The following is a 21,174-nucleotide window of genomic DNA, read 5'->3' on the forward strand; positions in this document are numbered from 1 at the left end:
AGTTGGTTTTCTTTTTCTTTTTTTTTTTTATTACTTTCTGACTCTACTAGTGTACTTAAATCCTTTGTATTTTGGGAAAAATACTTATATATTACAGGTTTGATTAGTTGATTAAACTCTAAAAATAATTTCAGAAAAACTTTTAACTATATTCCTTGGTCTGATAAGCAAATACAATTTTATAAGAAAATTGCATCCCTACTTTGAATGAGTGATTCATCAACCAGGGCTATATAAATGTTAGGAGGAATTCATGGCTTAACGAGGAATTTTTTTTTTTTTTTTGAGGCTGGGTCTTGCTCTGTTGCCCAGGCTGGAGTGCAGTGGCACATTCTGGGCTCACTGCAACCTCCACCTCTTGGGTTCAAGTGATTCTTCTGTCTCAGCCTCCCAAGTAGCTGGTATAACAGGTGTCTGCCACCACGCCTGGTTAATTTTTGGATTTTTAGTAGAGACAGGGTTTCATCATGTTGGCCAGGTTGGTCTTGAACTCCTGACCTCAAGTGATCTGCCCACCTTGGCTTCCAAGTGCTGAGATTACAGGTGTAAGCCACTGTGGGCAGCCAGGAAATTTTTAAGACAATATGATCTAATATTTAATCACTTTGGTTAGCTAATATCATCAGACATGTATTCAAAACGCCTGGTATCCACCTGATTTGGCTGTTTATTACCTGGCCAGTTATTGGTATCTTTGTAGTCATGTTGCCAGTAGGGAGAATATTGCTATTTACTGTAATTTTTAGATGTTATGTTTAGTTATCACATCCTGTTTTGTACTTGGCATAAGCAGATGACTGAATGGGATCATGTTCACTTGATTAGAGTTTGTCATTTAAAAGATTTCCTTGTTTATTTGGATCAAACAACTTTTGAGTGAGCTTTAAAGGCAGATGCTAATAAGATGCTTTTTCAGACATGGTAGACTCCAGCCAAGGAGTCCAGCCTCACGGTAGAGCTGGCACGTAGTCCTGTCAGTATGTGACTTTAACAAGCATAGTACTTTGTTCTTGCCTGTGCACCTTTGTCTCTGTAGTCTTTGAGGAGCACCCATTCAAAGAACTTGCTTGCGTCCGGTCCTGGTGACTCATGCCTGTAATCCCAGCACTTTGGGAGGCTGAGGCAGATGGATCACCTGAGGTCAGTAGTTCAAGACCAGCCTGGCCCACATCTGGCCCACATGGTGAAACCCCCTCTCTACTAAAAACACAAAAATTAGCCAGGCGGCGTGGTGGACACCTGTAATCCCAGTGATTTGGGAGAGACTCGCTTGAACCCTGGAAGCAGAGGTTGCAGTGAGCTGAGATTGGGAGACACTGCACTCCACCCGGGGTGACAGAGCAAGACTGTCTCAAAAAAAACCAAACAAACAAAGAACCCACCTGCTTGAAAGTACACAGGAGCCTACAGACAAGCCACCCAGTGCTGCCAGCTCAGCATAGCTTTTTTTTTTTTTTTTTTTTTTTTGAGACAGAGTTTTATTCTTGTTACCCAGACGGGAGTGCAATGGTGATCTTGGCTCACCACAACCTCCTCCTCCTGGGTTCAAGCGATTCTCTTGCCTCAGCCTCCCGAGTAGCTAGGATTATAGGCATGTCCCACCATGCCCGGGTAATTTTGTATTTTTGGTAGAGACGGAGTTTCTCCATGTTAATCAGGCTGGTCTTGAACTCCTGACCTCAGGTGATCCACCCGCCTAGGCCTCCCAAAGTGCTGGGATTACAAGCATGAGCCACTGCCCCCACCCCAGGGTACCTTTTTATCTAAGCTGAGTTGTCTGGAGAGAGGTGAAACCAGGAAGAGGCCTGCCCATTGGGTTATAGGGGTTCATGTGCTGATTTTCCCTTTCCTTGGTATTTCACCTTAAGGGCAAGGTGACTCCTCCTTTAAGGTTCTGAAGCTCCTCGCCAAGATCATAGTCACATTACTTGTTTCCTTTGGTTTCTGATTTTATTTTCCCTCTGGAATGTAAGTTCCCTCAGGCTATCGAGTCCATCTTTTAATTCAATCAGCGGAAGTCCCTAGTCCATAGTTAAACTGGGATAGTGGGAAACACTATTAGAGAGTCAATACAGTGACATTTTGTGGGTAAGCCCATGTATGGGTTCTCAAGCAGTGGCAATTTTGCCTCCCAGGGGACATTTGGCAATGCCTGGGACATTTTGGGATGCCACTTGGAGTAGTGCTACTGGAATCTGATGGGTAAGTGCTAGGAATGCTGCTAAACATCCTACAATGTGCAGGTCAGCCCCTATAACAAAGGATCATTCAGCTCCAAATGTCAGTACTATGAAGGTTGAGAAACCCTGGCTTACAGGACTTTAGTTACTGTCTAGACCAGATTATCTTTTCTCTCTACACATCTGGTTCAGTTTAATCGGCAGGATAGTCCTGCTTTCTTTTCTTTAGCAGACACACTGGGTAGAGTTAAGAGAAGCTTCTTTGAAAGAAGCACTTAAAAACAGCGCATACCTGGAGCAGGAGCTTGAATCAGCTGGAGCTGCTTAGGGACCCCAGGCTTCCCATTTGTTCAGAAGTTGCAAGGTGGTAAATGAAATGTAAAGCACTTGGCTCGGTGCCTGGTCCATGATAGGTGCTCAGTTGGTGTCTTTCTTCATTGCTTGCTTCCTTGCTTGTGGTAATGCAATTTTGTGGTGAGTGGGTAGCTTTAACCACTGTTTGCAAAATTAGGTTTAAGCAAGGCCTTGCAGAGTTTGAGAAATTTACACAAACCCCATAGCAGCAGTCTCTGTGGTTATCCTTAGGTTTCCTCTAGGATTTTGTTAGAAACTCCAAATTCTACCTGTTTAGACTGCCTGTTGATGAACATATATCATTTGTCTGTATCAGTGCCAGGCACTGAAGCCATTCATTTTCTCTGCCTTTAATGAAGCTCACAATCCACCTGGGAAGATAGACAGGGAACATGCAGTTGTCTACAATTTTTCAATTCAGAGATTGTAAATATTACCAAAGGGACAAATGGGATGTATGAAAGGGTATTAGAACAGGGGGCCTAGTCTAGCCTTTGCTAGGTATATTTTCTTTTTCAGGGAAGATACACCTAGGAAATATTTAGGCTGCAGTTGAATGAACCAGGTGAAGAGGGAGTGGGTTAGGTGGTGGGAAAAGTGGGGAGCAGAGCAAATACCATGTGAGACAGCCACAGGAAAGGGGCCTTCCAGAAAAAGAATGAAGGGATAGAGCAGTGTGATGGAGTGAGGGTTCAGGGGTGATAGGTTCGTAGGTAATGTCACAAGGTAAGGCTGGGGACACAGAATGGACAAAAATTGTGCAGGGCCTTATAAGCCATATTAAGCATTTTGGATGTTATCGTAAGATTCCTGTGAAGCAGGGTAGTGATGTGATCAGATTTGCATTTAAAATTTGCATTTTTAAAGAGGTTTGCAAGGTTACTTATGTTTTCAGGCCACTTTTAATTTCTGGAAGATCTAACTGCCACCTACATTTAGGGGTGTATGTGTGCGTTAGAAAAACAGCTTTATTGGGATATAATTCACATACCATGAAATTTATCCTTTAAAAGAGTACAATTCATTGATTTTTAGTGTAATCACAGAATTGTACTGCCATCACCAGTGTTAATTTTGGAACATTTCACACCCCCAAAAGAAACCTCATGCCCATTAGCAGCCACTCCACATTGTCCCAGCTCCCCAGCCCCTGGCAACCACAATCTGCCATCTACTTTCATCTCTGCATTTGCATATGCAAGACATTTCACATAAGTGGAATTATACGGTATGTGGTCTTCTGTGAGTGACTTATCTGACTTAGCATAATGTTGTCAAGGTTCATCCATGTTGAAGCGTGAAGCAGTGCTTCATTTCTTTGTGTGGCAGAATATACTATTATTTTATATGGATCTATTATCACATCATGTTTATTCACCATTTGATGGACATTTGACTTGTTTTCACCTTCTGGCAAGGCTGCCGTGAAATAGACATTTGTGTCATGCAAATGGTCAGAAAAGACAAACATTTTACCTTTCTTTTTAAAGAGAAGGGTTTTGCTTTTTTTGTTCTGTAACACATTCTGTTCAATAAGCAGTTTCCTGAAAGACCTATGTAGCAGTAAAGGTTCAACCACACGTGTTAATGTCGATGAATTGAGAAAAATGCTATTAAAAACTTGAGTTTTCCTCTTGGCACTTGAAAGCACTATTTGCAGTTAATGGTGCCAGTTCCTGCTCGGTTCTGGAAGTCAGAATCCATTGTTGTTCTAGTCCATTTACAAGTGGATGCCAAGGAATTCTTAGCTCCTCTGTTTCACTCGAATGACTTCTCATCCACATTAATAGAATGTACCTGATTGCCTATTATCAAGGTGATGGCTTTCATCTTGATTAGCCATTTCAGAGAATAAAAAATAAATAAAAGTCAGAGTGGCCTCCGTATTACAGAGTTCAGAATGTGCACCAGGAGGTCACGAGCATAATAAAAAACGGTTTATGACCTGCACTGGAGCATAACTTCAGGCACAGTAAGTATTAAGAATTAGAAAATCATTAAGCAAGAACATTTTTAGACCAAGGGAAAAAAGTGTAGGCAGTGAATGTAAAAAGCTTCATAGCTTGTCATATAGGGTAGGAAAAATAAAAATAGTTTTATATAGAAAGTCCAAGCAGTTTTGATAACTGATGAAATGACAAATTAGTACAAATCAGTCCACAACTGGAAAAGCTTGGTTTACCCAGTTTAGGGAACAGAGTTTGTAAAATGATTAATCTCTGAAATTTAATATGCCTATTTGTGTTGATTTGTAACTAGTTCCTTTTAACGTTAGCATCAGGAATGTTACTCAAGATTTCACTGAACATTTAGTAAGCTTAGGATGGTTATGAACTTGGTCCACCAATTGTGCAAGCACTTACAGGACACCTACTGCTGATAAAAGTTTGTATTTCTCAGGGGGAAGCACATACTCTTAGCCAGTTGACTTACTGGGAAAAATTTGTGTTTCATGGCAGATAATGGATTAATAGTAAATGATGTACTTTGTAGTTTCATCACTGTACTTAATGGGCTTATTTTTATTTCTCAGGCCATGTTGGGGGAACCTCATTGCTATTATTATTGTAGGATTCTCACTGTGTGCTTTGTATTATGTTGTGGACTTGCCTACATTATCTTTTTTAATCCTCATAGTACCCTACCAGGATAGACAGACACCAGTGACGTCTCTAGTCTGCAAATGAATGGTGGCTTAGAGATTAAGTGATTTGTCTGAGCTCATGTAGGAAGGGCAGAGCCAGGACTTGATTGTGGGGCTGACACTAAAGCTGATGTCCAGTCTGCTTCTCCATGTGCCTGCTAACTCAGTTGTTATGAAAGATTAAATTTCCATCTACAGGTGAAATACTTGAATTTTGTTCTAAAACGTGCATTCTGAATAGAGCCAATTCCTGAAAATCTGTTTCTTAGCATGTTACTACTTGGTCTTCTCATTGATTGTGGTATGACCTTAAGTAACTTCTTAATCTTTCTTGAGCGAATGTTGCCCCTGTAAGAATGTCATATGACCTGTTTGTAAAGCATACCTCAAGATTTCTAAAGGTCTCTTAAATAGCCCACAAGAAGAAAGGCAGCTTAATCTGGTCACTGGAGTGTTAAATTCTGTTGCTTTACTTTGCCATTTGGGTTTATTTGGTGGTTTTGAGTTAAGGCATTGGATTATATGACTGTTTTCTTATCTGAAAACAAGGATGCTGCTAAGCTATTTGCCTTCTGATGTTGAATCTCAGTGAAGGAGAGGCCAGCAGAGCTTTCTAGATCTCAGGGGTACAGTGACAAAGCACTTGGCTGGGAGGCTGAGTGCCTGAGCTGTGGTCTGGTTCTGCTGCCTACTAAGCTGAAGACCCCAAATCCTCACCACCCTTCCCTCATCCTTTCTGCCTACCTTGAGGGATGTAAGATAATTAAATGAGAAGTCATGTCTGAAGAAGTACTTTATGTTTTACAGGTTATAGGAGTATACGAAATGATTATCTCAAATTATGAGATTGTATTATTTGGAAATCTTAGATTTGATTTAGTCTTCTGGTTTTTCTGTTTTTGGATTTCTTAAGTGACACTTTGTTTAATTTTTGTTCTTCTTTCTTTTTTTTAGTGGTATGTGTGCAACAGAGAGAAATTATGCGAATCACTCCAGGCTGTCTTTGTTCAGAGTTACCTTGATCAAGGAACACAGATCTTCTTAAACAACAGCATTGAGAAATCTGGCTGGCTATTTATCCAATTATATCATTCTTTTGTGTCATCTGTTTTTAGCCTGTTTATGTCTAGAACATCTATCAATGGGTAAGTGAATCTTGGACATTTATTTTTTTTCTTTAGGTTTACAAAAGGAAAAACAAAAAAAAGGAAAGTTACCTTTTCACCATGTTGACCAACTGAGCTACAATACTTCTGCTAGTCAGAATCCTTGGCAGTTAGTCCAGCATTCTATCTTTCTGTGGTTCTGCCCTTTAAATTCACCATGACAGATAGCCTCATTAGTATGTGTATTCTTGCGGGGGAGTTACTTAGGGCAGTGCTTCTTGGCTTTGTTGTACACAGGAATCACCTGGGGATCTTAATAAAAATGCAGATTATGAGTTAGTAGGTCAGGGGCTAGGCCTGAGAGTCTGCTTTTTTTTTTTGGTATTAAGGCAGACTCTTGCTCTGTTGCCCACGCTGGAGTGCAATGTTGCAATCAGGGCTCACTGCACCCACTGCCTCCCAGGTTTAAGCAATTCTTATGCCTCAGCCTCCAAGTAGCTGGGATTACAGGTGTGCACCAGCACACCCAGCTAATTTTTGTATTTTTAGTAGAGATGAGGTTTCACCATGTTGGCCAGGCTGGTCTCAAACTGACCTCAAATGATCCATCCACCTCTGCCTCCCAAAGTGCTGGGATTACAGGCGGGAGCCACTGTGCCCAGCGAGTCTGCGTTTTTAACAAGCTGTTAGACGATGCCAGTGATGCTGAATGCTGCTGGTTCTGGACCACAAAGCAGCAAGACTCCTGGAGCCAAACCCTGAAGCTGAGGCGCTTGTGCCCTTAGGCTGAAGAGTAAGGTCTTTGCCTTAAACATACTTCTCAGTAGCAAGTTTTTTAGGGGAGACCTAATTAGCCCAACTGTAGATGATGGCTAATTTTGAGTGAAGAGTCCTGCATCTGTTCTTAAATAATGTCTAGGTTCACCAGAATTTTATAAAGTTATTGTGGAATTCTCTGTCCTCAGAGGGGTTCCCTCATATAAATCCATAGAAAAAACTTTAGGAGTTTTTGAATATCCTTTCTTGGCCAAATTTTCAAGCATTCCAAAGACCCTAGAATCTAAAATGCCAAAGAGAAAAGCAGCAGGGCTCAATGCTTAAAAGGCCTCGTTGAACCACTGAAACCACTGGTTGGGCCTACTTTTCTTTTCCCTTGAGGTTTGGAGCCAGTTTCTACTGACTGTCTGGATCCCCCACTGTATCATCTGGTCCCTAAATATGTTTTTATTAGGGACCAGATGATGCAAGCCATTTCTTAAGATGTCTCACTTGATTTTCTTCATTGTTTATGTGAATTGCCATACATCTACTTTGGCAAACAGTGGGTATTTTTATATTGGTATTTGAGTTGCTACAACTCGGCCTGATATTTTGTTCCTTAAATTGGTTAGACTGAATTTCTGTTCTGTACTATTTATTCCGCCTTTGGAATTCAGACGAGTCACTGTAGCAGAGATTCTTATCCTTTTTGGCGTCCTGTAGCTCTTTGAAAGTGATCAAAGGTAGGAATCCTCTCTTCAAAAAGTGCTTATATGCAATATTTTGCATATGATTTTGGGGATTCAAACTTTTATTTCCCCTTTCCTCTACCCATAAGACCCTGGTTAAAATTCCCTACTCTAGAATTTCACAGTTTGATCAAAGAGTCAATGCAGTTAACAAACCCCTTTTGGCTTCCCTAACTTATAATTCTTCTGTTTTTTTCTTTTAGTACCCACCCTGCTTCCAATCCTTCCTGCCCTGTGTCCCATTCTCAGCTAAAAACTAAATTTAAGGGCCCACCAGTACCTTTGCAGCCATGGTAGTGGGAGATTATTACGACAGGTGGCCATCTCTTACAGAAATCATTACTATGGTACCATCTTGAATTAACTTAGGATACTTATCAGACTTCCTTTATGTTGGAAAGGAGAAGGCCAGGTAAGGAAAGACTTAATAGCTGTTCCAGAGTTTATTTTATAAGGAAGAGGCATACCTCTTCCCCTTTAAGTCTAGAGAGAACTTAGATTGTGACCAGAGAACCTAGGATGGTTATTAAACACTAAAGTTAAACCAGAATTAAAGGGTCATGTCTCTCCATGGTATATGTTGATGGGAAACTTTGTATTGGGCTTGGTATTTTAGGTGAGACTGTTCTTCGTTGTGCGAGTGCCCCACACTCTCTAGGAAGTTGTAACTTTTCTGGCCTTGCTCACTAAATGGCAGTTGTACCCCCAGGTCATTATGATTACTGGAGACTCTACTGTCTACTCTCAGTGCCCCCTAGAGGGCAAAGTCAATCCTCGTTGATAAACGCTGGGCTTGATGGATTTTGATTTATTTTTTGACAGTATTAACTTTTTATAGAGCCCCTGTTGCTAATGTTCTTTGGAAATAGGACAACACTTCCTCCCTCTCTCTAGTGCCTTTCTTTCTTTCTTTTTTGGAGACAGGGTCTCACTCTGTCACCTAGGCTGGAGTGCAGTGGCACAGTCATGGTTCACTGCAGCCTTGACCTCCTCAGGGTCAAGCAATCCTCCTGCCTCAACCTTTCAGGTAGCTGGGACTACACGCTCATGCTACCATGCCTGGCTAGTTTTTGTATTTTTTTGTAGAGGCAGGATTTCACCATGTTGCCTAGGCTGGTCTCAAACTCCTAGGTTCAAGAGATCCTCCCGCCTCAGCCTCCCAAAGTGCTTGGATTACAGACGTGAGCCACCAGGCCGAGCCTCTAGTGCCTTTAAATGTAGATCAGTCAGATGAACTTGGTGAGCTCTGATCTCAGGTGACCTCTCGTTCAAAAATTTTATGATTATCATGCCAAGATTCCTCACATCCCAAGGAGATGGCTTGGGAAGCATGCTATTTAGAGCTGGGAAAATTTAACCAAAGTACAACTATTTTGTGACTTACTTTGGGTCCTGTGGTAAGTCAGCATCAGCATTTGAAATGTGCCTCTCCTTAGCCATGCTGCCAGTAGCCTCTTTCTGCTGTGACTCTGGTTTCTGTGTTAAATTTTGTGCAGTTACTTCAGCAAGTTCAGATTTGCTTATTTTCTTACCGTAGCATGTGAACAGTTGAGGATTAAAACAATTTGTCTTTTATGAGACGTGATTTTCTTTGGTAAGCAGTTGTAGTTGGTAGCATCATGTTCTGTGGTCTCTGAGGTCTTACTCTCTCTAGTTTTTTTCTTGAGATGGAGTCTTGCCCTGTTGCCCAGGGTGGAGTGCAGTGGTGCGATCTTGGCTCACTGCAACCTCCACCTCCTGGGTTCAAATGATTCTCCTGCCTCAGCTTTCCGAGTAACTGGGATTACAGGCCCCTGCCACCATGCCCAGCTAATTTTTTTTGTATTTTTAGTAGAGACGGGGATTCACCATGTTGGCCAGGCTGGTCTCAAACTCCTGACCTTGTGATCTGCCTGCCTCTGTCTCCCAAAGTGCTGGGATTACAGGCATGCACCGCTGCGCCCAGCCACTCTTTCCAATTTTTTAGCATTTCTGTGAGGCAGAAGATTTACTATAAGCTTGGTTAAATTCTCTTATGGCCTTAATGGGAAAAGGAAGGGGGACTTCCTTACATAAACTCTATTATTTGTATTTTTTCCTAAAACTGGTCTTACTTTGGCACCATGTTGAATGCATCTTTGCAGTCACCATATAGCAGCAGCAAACATATTGTACCTTATGATTGTTTCCCGAGAGCAGCAGTACAGCACAGGTTTCCCTCCCAGTTTCTAGACTAGTGGTCCCCAAACTGTTTTCCAGGGTTTGAGGAGGTCGTGCCTCAGGAACTGCTTCAGGCTGCAGAGAAAGGCCTAGAAGTGGGCTGGCCACAGCTCCTGGGCTCCCATCCTCATTCGAACAGCAGCAGCTCTCTTAGGATCTTATGTTGTCTGTGAGTGAGTTCCCCTTTATTTAAAGGAAGGGTTCTGCTGCTTAAAATAGGGTTGAGAATCCCTGCCCTGGGTAAACTAGAATTCGAGAGCTAGAAAACAAGTCTTAAATAGGGAGTGTGTTTTATTTCCCAAGGCGATGCTTCCATGAGACTTGGCTTGACCTATAGCTTTTCTGAGGGTTCTCTTCCATCTCCATTTAAACTCCCCTCAGTCTCTTTTTCAAAGCTATTACTATGGTTTTGAATGTTTTCTAGAACCTTTAGAAATAATAGGACCCAGACAGTTGTTAGCCATGTAAACTGACATAAGTATGAATCTCCTTCTTTAATGCATATTAACTGATATCACAAGGACCACTCTTTTCCTTATTTTCTCTGGTGTCTCTTGAAAACCTATGATCCTAAAGTACTTTTTTTCTTCATCCTTGGTTTAGTTCCATATTTGAAATACCATTTTTTCCCTATTTGGTTTCTCTGCTACTGTGGACTAACTCTGTTAGGTTGTCATCTTTTTCAACTGACACATTTTCTGTTACTCCTTCCACCTTTCCTTCCTAATTTAACTTCAGTTCTTCATACTCATTTCTTATTTCTTCTTCCTTTCCCTGTCATCTTTTCCCCTTTCCACCTTTTATTTCCCTCCTTCTCCCATCCCTTTTGGGGTATTATTTGCAACTCCAAAGACAAATGGTATCTGGAGGCATTTTCTTATTTTATTAACTTTGCCTTCTAATCATAAAAATCATATGAAAGATAATATCTTAACCACATAATAAGTGATTATGGTTGTTGGTGCTGAGTCACTACATTCACTTTGTGGGTGTATGGTGAGGGGTGCTTAATTTGCATAGACACTTCCATTTTTGTCCCTTTTTTTTCAGGTTGCTAGGAAGAGGCTCAATGTTTGTGTTTTCACCAGATCAGTTTCAGAGACTGCTTAAAATTAATCCAGACTGGAAAACCCACAGACTTCTTGATTTAGGTGCTGGAGATGGAGAAGTCACAAAAATCATGAGCCCTCATTTTGAAGAAATCTATGCCACTGAGCTTTCTGAAACTATGATATGGCAGCTTCAGAAGAAAAAATACAGGTATAATTTTTAGACATGGGATATATTTCTTGATTTTAGATGCATTTCTTCTTGAAAGTATACTATTAAAAGGATGTGAATCAAAAATGATCTTCCATGATTAGGATTTTTAAAAAATCATTTCATACACAATTAACTGGAAATTTAGAGAAATAATCCTCTGGTGGCAGTATTTTTCTGGAGCAGAGGAGTTGGCACTATAGTGAGAGACAGCTTGGAAAAGGCAGATCCAAAGAGGGGACTTGTTCCCTAATCAGAATCTGGCATTCTCAAAAAAATATATTTTAAGTAGTGGTAAACATACATAGCATAGAATTTACTATTTTAACTATTTTTAAGTATACAGTTCAGTGGTATTAAGTACATTTACATTGTTGTACAACCATCACTACTATTCATCTCCAGAACTTTTTTATCTTCTGAAACTGAAACTCTGTACCCAATAAACATAACTCCCCATTCTTTCCTTCTTCTAACCCCTGATAACCACCATTCTACTTTGTCTCTCTGAATTTGACTACACTGGGTACCTCACATAAGAGGAATCATATACATGAGCTTTTTGTGACTGGCTTATTTCATGTAGCATAATGTCTTCAAGGTTTACTCATGTTGTACCATGGGCCAAAATTTTCTTTTCTTTTCTTTTTTTTTTTTGAGATGGAGTCTTGCTCTGTTGTCATCCAGGCTGGAGAGCGATGGCGTGATCTTGGTTCACTGCAGCCTCTACCTCCTAGGTTCAAGCAATTCTCCTGCCTCAGCCTCCCAAGTAGCTGGGATTACAGGCATATGCCACCATGCTTGGCTAATTGTTTTGTATTTTTAGTAGGGACAAGGTTTCACTATTTGGCCAGCTGGTCTTGAACTCCTGACCTAAAGTGATCTAAAGTGCTGGGATTACAGGTGTGAACCACAGCACCTGGCCCAGCGTTTTTTTTAAGGATGAATAATAATTCATTGTATGCATGTATGACACTTTGTTTGCCCATTTATCTGTCAGTGGACACTTGGGTTGTTTCTACCATTTGGCTGTTGTGAATAATGCTGCTGTGAACATGGGTGTACAAATTCCTATGTGAGCCCCTACTGCCACTTCTTTTGAGTATAGACCCAGAAGTGGAGTTGCTGGATCACATGGCTAAGTCTGGGTTTAATTTTTTGTGAAATTACGATACTTTTCATTGCTGCTGCACCATTTTTCATTCCCACCAGCAGTGTAATAAAAGGGTTCCAATTTCTCCACTCCTTGATAGTACTTGGCTATTTTCTGTTTTGTTCTGAGTTTAACATATAGTCGTCAGTGATAATGGGTGTGAAGTGTCAAATCTTGGTTTTAAGATCATCTGGAGCTTGAAAGACTAGGAAGAAGGATATTATTTCAATATGATTCTGTTGACTGGGGGATTTCCATATATTGGCTCAGTGTAGAATCGGGGAGGTAGAGCAGGAGTTGGCCTCCTCCTCTGTGATATTTTTGGAAGTCTGGTTAGCCTTAGAGAGAAAGGAGAAAGAATTATGTAATCACGCACTTTCCTATCCACATGTTTCTACTTTTACAGATTAACCCTAGAGACAGAGCATCAGTGTAGCTTTTGGAGCAGGACTGGATTGAGCATTTGCAAAACATGGAGATTTTTAGCCTGAAAGAGAGAATATTACTGTGAACAGATACTCAGTGGGATTTTATATGGAAGAAAAGGAACAGGTATCATTTCTGGTATAATCAGGCAGAGCTACGCCTTAGAAGTCGACTTACAGCTTAGGGAGATCAACCTTTCTAGCTTGAACCATCTAAGTCCTTATCACTGTCAGTGTTTAAATTGCTGTTAGGGATGTTATAGGAAGAGATGTAAGGAAGGTATGAGTTTGAACTGAGTGATTAGAAAGTCCCTTAGCTTTAGCAGTCTGTCTCAGATAAGGTTCTACTGGGTCTGCATGGTAATAATTGACATGTTTTTCTTCAATTAGAAATTGAATAAGTTATCAATGGAAATCATTTTATACCACTCCAGCCATTTTTTTTTTTTTTTGAGATGGAGTCTTGCTCTGTTGCCACGCTGAAGTGCAGTGGCACAATCTCGGTTGACTGCAACCTCCGACTCCCTGGTTCAAGCAAGTCTCCTGCCTCACCCTCCTGAATAGCTGGGATTACAGGCAGACCCCACTACACCCAGCTGATTTTTGTATTTTTAGTAGAAATGGGGTTAGACCATGTTGACCAGGATGGTCTCCATCTCCTGACCTTGTGATCTGCCCTCCTCGGACTTCCAAAGTGCTGGGATTATAGGTGTGAGCCACCATGGCCTGCTCCCAGCCATATTTAAGAATAGAAGGGATCCTAGGAATAGAAAATGTCAGTCTGGGTGCAATGGCTGACAGAATCCCAGCACTTTGGGAGGACGAGGTGAGTAGATTTTGAGGTCAGGAGATCGAGACCATCCTGGCTAACATGGTGAAACCCCGTCTCTACTAATACTAAAATACAAAAAATTATCTGGACATGGTGGCATGCGCCTGTATTCCCAGCTACTGGGGAGACTGAGGCAGGAGAATCCCTTGAACCCAGGAGGCGGAGGTTGCAGTGAGCTGAGATCGAGCCACTGTACTCCAGCTTGGGTGACAGAGCGAGACTCTGTCTCAAAAAAAAAAAAAGAAAAAGAAAAAATTAAACATTTTTTGATTAAGTTCCAATGAATGGTAAAAGCAGGACTCTTGTTAACTAATGATATTCAAGAATTTGATGTCTTAGTTTCATAACTTTTTATCAGCTTGCATCTTCATACTTATTAAACTTGATTAGTTCTTGTAAAGGGAATTTCGTATGTTTTGAGATTTGGAAGTAGGTGAAATGCTAAATTTAAAGAAATATGTGCTGGGCAGGGTGGCTTCTGCCTGTAATCTCAGCACTTTGGGAGGCAGAGGCAGGCAGATCACTTGAGGTCAGGAGTTTGAGACCAATCTGGCCAACATGGTGAAACCCCGTCTCTACTAAAAATACAAAAATTAACTGGACCTGATGGCGCATGCCTGTAATCCCAGCTACTCAGGAGGCAGATGCAGGAGAATCGCTTGAACCTGGGAAGTGGAGGTTGCTGTGAGCCAAGATTGCGTCACTATACTCCAGCCTGGGCGATAGAGTGAGATTCCGACTCAAAAAGAAATATGGTTGCTATTTTTCTCTTGCCTGGCCATGTCATTATTGCAAACATAAATTATAACAGAAGATTTTGAACTTAATTTAGAAGACAAAATTAAAGCCTTTGCCGACATCTCACTTATTTTTAAAGATGTCTTTAGAGGGATGTTATGTTAATACAGTTATTTCTGATTTTTCTAGAGTGCTTGGTATAAATGAATGGCAGAATACAGGGTTCCAGTATGATGTCATTAGCTGCCTGAACTTGCTGGACCGCTGTGATCAGCCCCTGACTTTGTTAAAGGATATCAGAAGTGTCTTGGAGCCAACTAGAGGCAGGGTCATCCTTGCCCTGGTCCTCCCCTTTCATCCCTATGTGGAAAACGGTAAGTGTAGTCAGGCTAGCTCTTACCCAGGATAGCTGTTTATTGGTATTCATGTTTTTGTGCTGTGTACAATTAAACATTGTCTAGTATTTCTTATAATAGCCTGCAGTTTAGAATAATCCAGTTAATCCATGTAAAACACCACCTTGGTTAATGTTCACCTTAAGGTGGACTTTATAGAACTCTAGCACTCCCCTTGCAGTGGTGATAATTAATATTTAGCTGGGTTTGACTGCTGGAGATTGAAAGCCAAAAATGCATCTGTATCTCTGGTTTCAAATGGAACTTGAACCATTTATTTATGAGCTTTACAACTGAATCAACAATAAACAGTGCCTTTAAGTCTAGTCATATACACTTGCTGAATGTCATGGCTGTTTTGTATTTTGCATCTCTTGTGCCAGACTCTAAAAATGATAAATGCTGTTATCTGCATTTTTTCTCTTTTGAAGACCATGAATCTCACAGCATGTATAATTTCTGTAACATTTGATTTCTTGATTGCATGGTCTTGCTCTTCAGCAATATTCAATAAAAAATATGTTAGAAGAAATGGGTTGATTTCATATCACTTCATATTTATTATGACTTCTGGCCATTCTGTCTTAATAAATAATAATGCCACATTAATTTATAGTTTTAGCTCACGTGGTTTGCATTTTAGACAATCTTGAAAGTTACTACTTTAAGTCTCCTGCATTTTCATGTTAATGTACATTGATATAAAATTATTGTATGAATAATATGTATTATGAATAATACAAGTTACTATTTAAAAATCTGTAGTTTTTCTTTCTTTGTCTTTTCCTTTTTTTTTTTTTTGAGACAGAGCCTTGCCCTTTGCCTAGGCTGGAGTACAGTGGTACAATCTCAGTTTACTGCAACCTCCGCCTCCCAGGTTCAAGCGATTTTCTTGCCTCAGTCTCCTGAGTCCCAAGTAGCTAGAACTATGGGTACATGCCACTATGCCTGGCTAATTTTCGTATTTTTAGTAGAGATGGGGTTTCCCCATCTTGACAAGGCTTGTCTCGAACTCCTGACCTCAGGTGATCCATCCGCCTCTGCCTCCTAAAGTGCTGGGATTATAGGTGTGAGCCATCATGTCCAGCCGAAAAATCTTTAGATTTCCTCTTTTACTGTCTCACTTGACCTTGACTTCAAAAACTCTTAAGAGTTCACAGACATTTTGAAGAAATCTATTACACTTTTGCAAAGTCATCATTATCAAATACCATGAACATTTATGTCTTAAGGGATAATGCCTGCTTCTTATAACCCTTGGGTTCTTTGTAGATTTGTGGTGTTACTTGCTTGTTCCTTAATTCGGTTCATAATTTGTTCTCCCTACATCTTAGTGCCTTCAGACTTAATGCTTGTCTTAACATTTACCAAATGTTTTCAGATTTGTGTTGCTAATGGGGAAAATGCGGAATTCTTTTGATATAGAAGGGTATGGAAAAGAACAGAGATAACAAATCTTCCCATTCCCATCTTAGATATCCATTTTTACATTCCTGTTGTTGAGTGACTTGTCATGGTAAAGAAAAAAACTGCTTTTACATTTGAGTGTACATACATCATCTAGATACTGCACAGTGAAAAAAAAAACTAGTAAATGTCCTCCTTCGTGAGTCGGCAACCTGATCTTCAGTGCTGCTCCTACCTGTGTAATTAAGCTTCAGCTCCAGCTGTCTGCATTGCGTTCACTAGTCATCAGGTTGGAAGGTCCTGGCTTCCTATGTCCTGTTGGGCAACCTCATGATAGAATTTTAATGCGAATTTTATTTCATTGTGTTTCTGATGCTAAAAATAGAGAGGAAGTCAAACTAGACAAGAGGGCCGTCTCTATGGAGGGTGGAAAACAAGCTCCTTGATTGTGGATGTGCAGAATTGCCCATTGAGTCTGAGGAGTCTGGCATGTGACACACTGCAGACCTGAGACAAGAAGGCTTGTTGCTATGGGTGACTTTTAGTGACCTATAAATCTTGCACACTGTGCCACGGCACTCTATTATTGCTTTCTTTCTCTGAGTAACTAATTAGATCCTGATGATTTCCATGTGAAACCGTGAGGACCAGGAGATGCAAAATGGTCTTGCTGTCCAGATTCATGAATACTGGACTGTTTTAGGATATCCGAGTGTGCTTTGCATACTTGGCTTAATTTGTTTTTTTTTTTAAACTAAAAGTAGTAGCAGGTGAAATGATTACTTATGTAATTGTTTTGGTAAATGACTTGAACTACAGCAGTTTTGTATTGGAAAAAAACAAAATGAAAAAAAATATTGTTAGAATTTCAGTTTATTTGGTTTACTGACCCAGTTTTGGTTAGGGGTTATTGAATCTAGTGAGAATTATTTTAAGCATCTCCCCAAAAAGGAAAGATATGTAGTCAAGAAAAGGATAATTGTATTTTAAAAATAAACATTTAATGAGGTTTAATTTTTCAAAATCGTAATTTTTATTAAAAAGTAATTTAGTAATTTTAAAAAACATTCAAGCAACTTACTAGAGGGTTTACAATAAAAAGTTTCTCATCCAGTCCAGTTGCACAATCTTGTTCTGGTATCTTGAATATTCTTTAAAAGATAGTCTATGCAAATATAAGTACGTATGTACATTTAAAAAATTTCTTGCACTTTGGGAGGCCGAGATGGGTGGATCACGAGGTCAAGAGATCGAGACCATCCTGGTCAACATGGTGAAACCCCATCTCTACTAAAAATACAAAAAATTAGCTGGGCATGGTGGCGCATGCCTGTAATCCCAGCTACTCGGGAGGCTGAGGCAGGAGAATTGCCTGAACCCAGGAGGCGGAGGTTGCGGTGAGCCGAGATCGCGCCATTGCACTTCAGCCTGGGTAACAAGAGCGAAACTCCGTCTCAAAAAAAAAAAAAAAATTTCTTATACAGGCAGTACCCAATTATAGATATTTTTGTTGCCTTTTTCCACTTAAATGTACCTAGGAAAGTAGTTCTTACCAGCACATATGTCTCCACATGGTTGTCTAGATCTAAGCTGTAGATGCTGGAGCTGGCTTGGACTGGTTTATGAGAGCTGATTGTTGTTTTGGTGGGAATTTAGTGAACTGGTTATTAAACATGGCCATTATTGAAATTGACCATGATGGGAGTATTTATACTGTAGAAATTGGAAAACACTGCAAATAGCCTTTTTCTTTTCCAAGCTGGTAGTTACACATTTGCCAGCACACCACTAGATGTATAACTTTACTAGAGGTGTCTAGATACCAGCAATTTGCTTTACGGTGTTTCAAAACAAAACAAACCAAAACAAAACATTCTCCCCTCCCCTATTCTCCCCCTTTTTTCCTTTTTCTCTTTCTTCTTATTTTTCTTTTTCTTCTTTTCTGACAGGGACTTGCTCTGTTGCCCATACTAGAGAGCAGTGTGGTGTGATCACAGCTCACTGCAGCCTTGACCTCCTGGGCTCAAGCAATCCTCCCACTTCAGCCTCTTGAGTAACTGGTACTACAGGTGAATGCCACCACACCCAGCTAATTTTTGTATTTTTTTTTTTTGTAGAGAAAGGTTTTGGTGGCATTGCTCAGGCCTTCATGACCTCATCTAATCCTATTCACTTCCCAAAGACCCCATTTCCTAATACCATCACAATGTGGGGGTGGAGGCTTAAATATATATAAACACACAGTATGTAACACAACTTTAAGAGGGAAATGTAATCCCAGCATTTTGGGAGGCGGAGGTGGGGAGATCACTTGAGGTGAGGAGTTTGAAACCAGCCTGGTCAATACAGCAAAACCCTGTCTCTACTAAAAATACGAAAATTACCCAGGTGTGGTCACACACATCATCTGTAATCCCAGCTACTCAGTAGGCTGAGGCAGGAATGTTGATTAAACCCAGGAGGTGGAGGTTGCAGTGAGCTAAAAACAAAACAGAAAAAACCATCTCAAGTGAAACAACAGCAACTTCAAGTAAAAATAAAATAGCATCAGCATCATATTTAAAGTAGAAATATTTTTATTAAAGTTGGAAACAAGGTCAGGTGCAGTGGCTCACACCTATAATCCCAACACTTTGGGAGGCCAAGGCAGGCCAATCACTTGATTCCAGGAGTTCAAGACCAGCCTGGCTAACATGATGAAACCCTGTCTCTACTAAAAATATAAAAATTAGCCAGGCATGGTGGCAGGTGCCTATAATCCCAGCTACTCAGGAGGCTGAGGCAGGAGAATCACTTGAACCCTGGAGGTAGAGGTTGCAGTGAGCTGAGATCACACCATTGCACTCCAGCCTGTATGCCAAGAGTGAAACTCTTATCTCAAGAAAAAAGAAAAAAAGTTACAGCTTAGTCCTTTTCATTGAAAATGTTTCTGGGCCTAGGTAGGAGGATAATTATGACTGTTAGGAATTTGTTGAATGGTCTTTATGGAAGGGAGTGAGGCTTCATGGTGAGGGACTGAAATATGCCACATAATTTAAATGCTGAAGAAGCATTTTTCTATAGAAACATTAAGTTGCATTTATAGAAAGGCATTTGAGGGCCTGCAGTGTACCAAGTAGAAATACCAAGATAAATGAGAATTGTGCTTTTGCTCTTAAAACACAGAATAGTACAGAATATAGATATAAACAGATAATGGCAGGAGATTGTGCTAAGAAATAATAGCAAAGTACTGAAGAATTAGAGACAAAAAGATCCATTAGCCTCTGGGTGAGTTAGGGAAGGTTTCCTGCTGGGGTGAGCTGTGTTTGTGGTCTGAAGCATTTTACCAGGCTGAGGGGAATAGCATGTGCAAAAGCATGAAGGTGTGAATAAGGTTCGTGTGGGGTGGAGCAAGTTCAGTATGACCCAAGGATAGTTTGCAAAGAGGCCTTTGATTGTATAGCGTAGCACTCAGTAAATATTGCTGGCACCTGAAATCAATGGCTGTGCATTCCAAACCAATCTGAAAACTTATTTCCTTTCGGTGTGGGTTTGGTTTAGTTGTTAATTTTGAAATGTATTTTTGAACACTGAGGTCTCTGAAACTGCTAGATTTCTAGATTTGTAATTGGGAAAGAAACTTGCTTGTAGCTTTAACAAAATAAGAAACTCTTCCCAAATAAAACTTGTTTTGAAGTTTGAAAATAAATACTGTTGGCAAGATAGATGAATAAATGCATGAATACTGCATATACACCAGATATTCTTATATATGACCTAGAGGAATATAACTCTTTGGGAAAGTATATGCCATATTTGAGCTTCAAAATCAATCTTTGAAACACAGTTTTTGCTTACAGTGGGAAAGGCATATTGTGAGAAAATACTAGTTTATCTTAGGGATTTTGTCTCCTGATTAGTTACACAATGAACAGTGAATTTTCAGCCCTGGAATTCAATTCAGTACCAAAATGTAATGACTCCCAGAAATGAAAAGTAAATGATCGAATTCAACACTTCTGTTCTCTTGATGGTATTAGTGCTTGCCCTTTTTTGCAGTCTGGCTTAGAAGCTTATTATTTTACCTGAGCCCGTGGTCTCAGAGTAGGGAAGTATATACTGTAGAGTGCACAAGACAGTTTATTTTGCAATATGGCAAGAAAATGTTAGCATTTTTTATTTGTATTGCTGCTTATGCCGTTGTTTAATTTCTGTTTTTGTGTTTAAGATACATGCGTACATATTCACACACTATACACAAAACACGTGCCTACACACATGTGTACTCACATGTATACACAGATACACACAAATAAAATGAGGTTCCATGCTCCCTCCTTTCCTCTGTCCATTTTTCTGGACACATATGATCAGGAAAAGTTTGATATCAATGATTTCAGCCATCAGTGCAAAAACACATTCTTTTTTGTTTTTGTTTTTGTTTTTTTTTGAGACGGAGTTTCGCTCTTGTTACCCAGGCTGGAGTGCAATGGCGCGATCTCGGCTCACCGCAACCTCCACCTCCTGCGTTCAGGTAATTCTCCTGCCTCAGCCTCCTGAGTAGCTGGGATTACAGGCACACGCCACCATGCCCAGCTAATTTTTTGTATTTTTAGTAGAGACGGGGTTTCACCATGTTGACCTGGAGGTCTCAATCTCTTGACCTCGTGATCCACCCGCCTCGGCCTCCTAAAGTGCTGGGATTACAGGCTTGAGCCACCATGCCCGGCCCTGCAAAAACACTTTCAAAGGAATGTTAAAGTATTTTAAAATTCTAAATTTTAAAAAGAATACATCTTAGACAATACCAGTTTAAAATAAACACTTAAATGACATAAACATAGTAGTTTGTAAGTTTGTAATTTGTGTTTAATAATACTGATATTTATGAGTTCTTTAGATTTTTTTATACCAAAGTAGCTTTCAAAGGACAATTTATATCATGTTTTCTTAGTGAAGTGGTCATGAGTTCCATAAATATCCTTGCTGTA

At 40.2% G+C, this 21,174-nt stretch overlaps 1 protein-coding gene across 7 annotated transcripts in view; it reads left to right on the top strand.

The window, feature by feature from the left end:
• METTL9 (methyltransferase 9, His-X-His N1(pi)-histidine) overlaps positions 1 to 21,174 on the top strand; it is a 46,995-nt gene that overhangs the window by 9,112 nt on the left and 16,709 nt on the right. For 4 of the 7 annotated variants that reach the window (XM_009009310.3, XM_009009308.3, XM_002755987.4 and 1 more), the window contains exons 2-4: positions 6,133 to 6,323; positions 11,042 to 11,251; positions 14,589 to 14,773. In XM_009009310.3, the coding sequence (XP_009007558.2) occupies positions 6,133 to 6,323; positions 11,042 to 11,251; positions 14,589 to 14,773 (586 nt within the window). Of the gene's footprint in view, positions 1 to 6,132; positions 6,324 to 11,041; positions 11,252 to 14,588; positions 14,774 to 20,636; positions 20,718 to 21,174 lie in introns of all 7 variants that reach the window. The other 3 variants (XM_078344885.1, XM_078344884.1, XM_078344883.1) reach the window with 1 other exon arrangement.

The sequence above is a fragment of the Callithrix jacchus genome, chromosome 12 (genome assembly GCF_049354715.1).
Source record: "Callithrix jacchus isolate 240 chromosome 12, calJac240_pri, whole genome shotgun sequence".
NCBI lineage: Eukaryota > Metazoa > Chordata > Mammalia > Primates > Cebidae > Callithrix > Callithrix jacchus.